Source organism: Cibotium barometz, chromosome 21 (genome assembly GCF_041138505.1).
Source record: "Cibotium barometz isolate CiBa-2024 chromosome 21, ASM4113850v1, whole genome shotgun sequence".
In the NCBI taxonomy this organism is placed as follows: Eukaryota; Viridiplantae; Streptophyta; class Polypodiopsida; order Cyatheales; family Cibotiaceae; genus Cibotium; species Cibotium barometz.
In genome coordinates this window covers 38,502,222-38,505,796 of record NC_141066.1, presented here as the reverse complement: position 1 = coordinate 38,505,796, position 3,575 = coordinate 38,502,222, and the positions used below count along the sequence as shown (strand labels likewise).

The 3,575-nt window shown below is 47.7% G+C and overlaps 1 protein-coding gene across 1 annotated transcript in view; it reads right to left on the bottom strand.

The window, feature by feature from the left end:
- LOC147627163 (uncharacterized) overlaps positions 1-3,369 on the bottom strand; it is a 45,495-nt gene extending 42,126 nt beyond the window's left edge. The window contains exons 1-2 of the mRNA XM_086815789.1: positions 2,981-3,369; positions 2,763-2,837 (exon numbers count right to left, since the gene is read on the bottom strand). Of these exons, the coding sequence (XP_086671915.1) occupies positions 2,763-2,837; positions 2,981-3,339 (434 nt within the window). The 5' untranslated portion in view covers positions 3,340-3,369. The remainder of the gene's footprint in view (positions 1-2,762; positions 2,838-2,980) is intronic.
- Between the last annotated feature and the right edge of the window lie 206 nt (positions 3,370-3,575).

Below are 3,575 nucleotides of genomic sequence, written 5' to 3'. Positions count from 1 at the left end.
GGCAGCCCACTCTCTGCTCGTCTTCACCATCACCACCCCTCAAGTACGCAGCACCCTTGTCACCAGAGCTTGCACCCTTCAGGCACACAGCATCCATGTCACCAGAGCTAGCACCACTCGGGACGACAGCCCTCTCTACTCCTTACCACATCAGGTACGCAGCACCCGTGTCACCAGAGCTTGCACCCTTCACGTACACAACACACTTGTCACCAGAGCTTGCACCCTTCAGGTCTTGCAGCACCCGTCATCAGAGCCTGCACAACCACCACCACTCGGGACGGCAACCCTCTCTGCTCTTCATCTACCACCTCAGTTACACAGCACCCTTGTCACCAGAGCCTGCATCACCTCATCTTCCGCTGCCACTACCACCTCGGAGTGCCTTTGCTTCCACCGACACGAGCCTTCGACACCGACTACCTCTCAGAGTGTTTTGCCTCACATCGGCGCGAGCCTTCGTCACCAACCGTGCTTCATCTCCGACATCATCTCTGCTTCTGCACTGGTCTTTCTACTCAAAGTCACCTCACATCATCAGAGGGCTCTTGTACATATGTTCATTCACCATTATATATAGACTCACTCACATATTTCATGCTATGTTCTTTTGCTCTGATCTCTCGTACATCTGGTCCTTTCGTCCTTTTGCCCTCACATGGTATCAGAGCTATCGTGAGCAAAGGGATTGAAGACCTCGAGAGCACAGAGCATGGATCATCTAACCGCACTCCCGTAGGACCAATTCTTCTCACCCAAAGTAGATTCTCCAAACTCTGATCTAGACCACACAGGGAATGGGACTTCTTACTCAGTGGAGAGCCCCATTCAAGATCTTGCTTTGGGAGACGATCAACCCATGTACATCCACTCATCTTCACCACCTTTGCCATCACGATCGCCCTCTCTGACTTTTAGATTTTGTTTCCAGAGGGGGATACATTCCTTCTGCCAGTGTGTCAGTGTGGGACCCTGGCATCCATCATGTTCTCTCATGGTCCCCTCTTTGGACTGAGAAGGAGTGTGAAAACAATATTTTTCCCCCAGCCCTAAAAAGGGGGATTTTTCTGGGTATTTTTGGTCTTGTTTGGGGATTTTTGTCTTGGCTGCTGGCCTACAGCCTTTAGGCTGACCGAACAGCACTCCCCCATGGTATATATAGCCTTGCCTCATCACTTCACCAAGTGTACCACTTCATTGCATATATCCGGTACCATATGTTGCTGCTACTCGGGACGGCAACCCTCTCTACTCCTTACCACATCAGGTACGCAGCACCCGTGTCACCACCAAAGCTTGCACCACTCGGGACCGCAGCCCTCTCTGCTCCACACCACCCTTCAGGTACGCAGCACCCTTGACACCAAAGCTTGCACCCTTCAGGTACGCAACACCCTTGTCACCAGAACCTGCACAACCACCACAAATCAGGACGGCAGCTCTCTCTGCTCTTCAACTACCTGCATACCTCATCTTCCACTGCCACTACCACTTCAAAGTGCCTCTACTTCCACCGATGTGAGCCTTCGACACTGACTACCTCTCAGAGTGTTTTGCCTTACATCGACGCGAGCCTTCATCACCGACCGTGCTTCAGCTTTGACATCATCTCTACTTCTGCACTGGTCTTTCTACTCAAAGTCACCTCACATCACAGGGCTCTTGTACATATGTTCACTCACAATTATATATTGAGTCACTCACATATTTCATGCTGTGTTGTTTTGCTCTGATCTCTCATACATCTGGTCCTTTTGCCCTCACAAGCAGAGCTACAGAGCCGACAGTTTCAAAGAGAGGTTGTCCGTCCTCCTTTGCAGCTCCTCAAACAGTGGATCTTAAAACATCAATCCAACTGCTCACAACAAGCATTCTGACGTTTCCAAAGTCTCTAACACACAAGAGATCTTTCCTGCAGATATGCTACCAGAAGCATGAACCTGTGCCTACTTGACCGCAATATGCATCTCCAAAGATTGCACCTTGTAGTGCTGTGCCTACAAGGAATAACTCCCCCAGTCTTCAAGGTCCAACCACATGCCGTCTTTCATTCAAAGCTCGTCAACTTGGAACTCACAAGATAGTCCCCCTGCTGCACTTATTCAAATCTGGAGTAGACACCATCACTGGCTCACCAACAACCTTGAACAAGGCTCAGCCATGTGACACCAGCAACACCCACACCCTTCTGCGAAAGTACCATTGAAGCTCAAACCAACCAACCACTTCTGAGAGAGAGATCTTCATGCTTCTCAATCTGTCTACAGCATGACCTGCATACAGTTCTGCCTTGTTCTTGATTCATTGTACATAAAGGATCTGCGTAGTACTCGGGCCTTGTTTCTTTAGACAAATAGGATTTTTCCTTTCCATGTTCTATGGTTCAGTTTATCCATGGATCATATGTACTACTTTTTGGTCTCATAAACCATTTGGGTTATCCATAGACGTTAATAAAATCTTTTTTTCTTTCTCTCTTTGCAGGGATATACAGGAGCTTTTATAAAAGTAATGGGTGAATGCATACGATGAGGAAGGTTTTGTAGAGTTGAGGGTGCCCTGAGCATCCGATTAACCACAAAATTAATACTTCTGCAGGTCTCCAGCACTTGCTATTGCAGAACGATACATGGTAGGTTGAGGTAGCAGCACACTAATGCATAGCTAATTCTCGTTAGATTTTTATATTTTTTAATTCCATTACACATGCAACTTCTCCATAGGGCATAAAGTACGATTGCTAAAAAGGAAGGAAACTTTACCATGCTGTGGAAGTAAACCCTCTTTTCCTCGAAACTACCTTTCCATCAACAATGTTTTCTATGAAGTACTTCTTGCTGTATAACAGAAGAGAAGCAGTAAGACCTCATTCCCAGGTTGCTATGAAAGAGACAGAAATGGAGAAAAGGGTACCTACCAAACTCTGTAAAACCTTCACACACACACACACACACACACAAAAGTAATGGTTGGTACCTACAAAACGCTGCCGTAGAGAGTGAAGGGCTCCACGGGATCCTTTTCTATTGTGGAGGAGTTTCCGAACCAGTTGAAAGCCTGGGCATCTGAGTGGGGGGCCGGATGCAGAACCACAGCCAGGCCCAGAACAAGCGCAACGGGCCAAGCTTTCATGGAGGACGCCCGCCCACGGCCACGGTGCGAAAGCTGCGGGGCGGCATTGAGCAGCCGCACCGAACTGTGGGCTTTTTCACCTCTGCTGTGTGATGCGAAGCAAGCTTTGTTGTTTGGCCATGTTGACCTCGGCGGACGCAAACTCATCACCACCACCTCCATCGTCCCTTTCACTGACAGATGTGATGCTGCTCGTTCCACTGGCATATTAGTAAAAAATGGGAAAAAAAAATAACTGCAAATTTTTCAATACCTCTCTAAAACACCAAAAACCTTGCATCATGTCATTGCTCATAAGCATGTACCATATGAAGTAGCTACTTGCTCCATGCAATGCTCTCTCAATTCAACAACTTGTAGCATACATTACCATACCTTTCTCAATACATGTGACTTTAATTCTTCCACCACTCCCCGTGGTACCTTATCCTTACGTTCCTTGG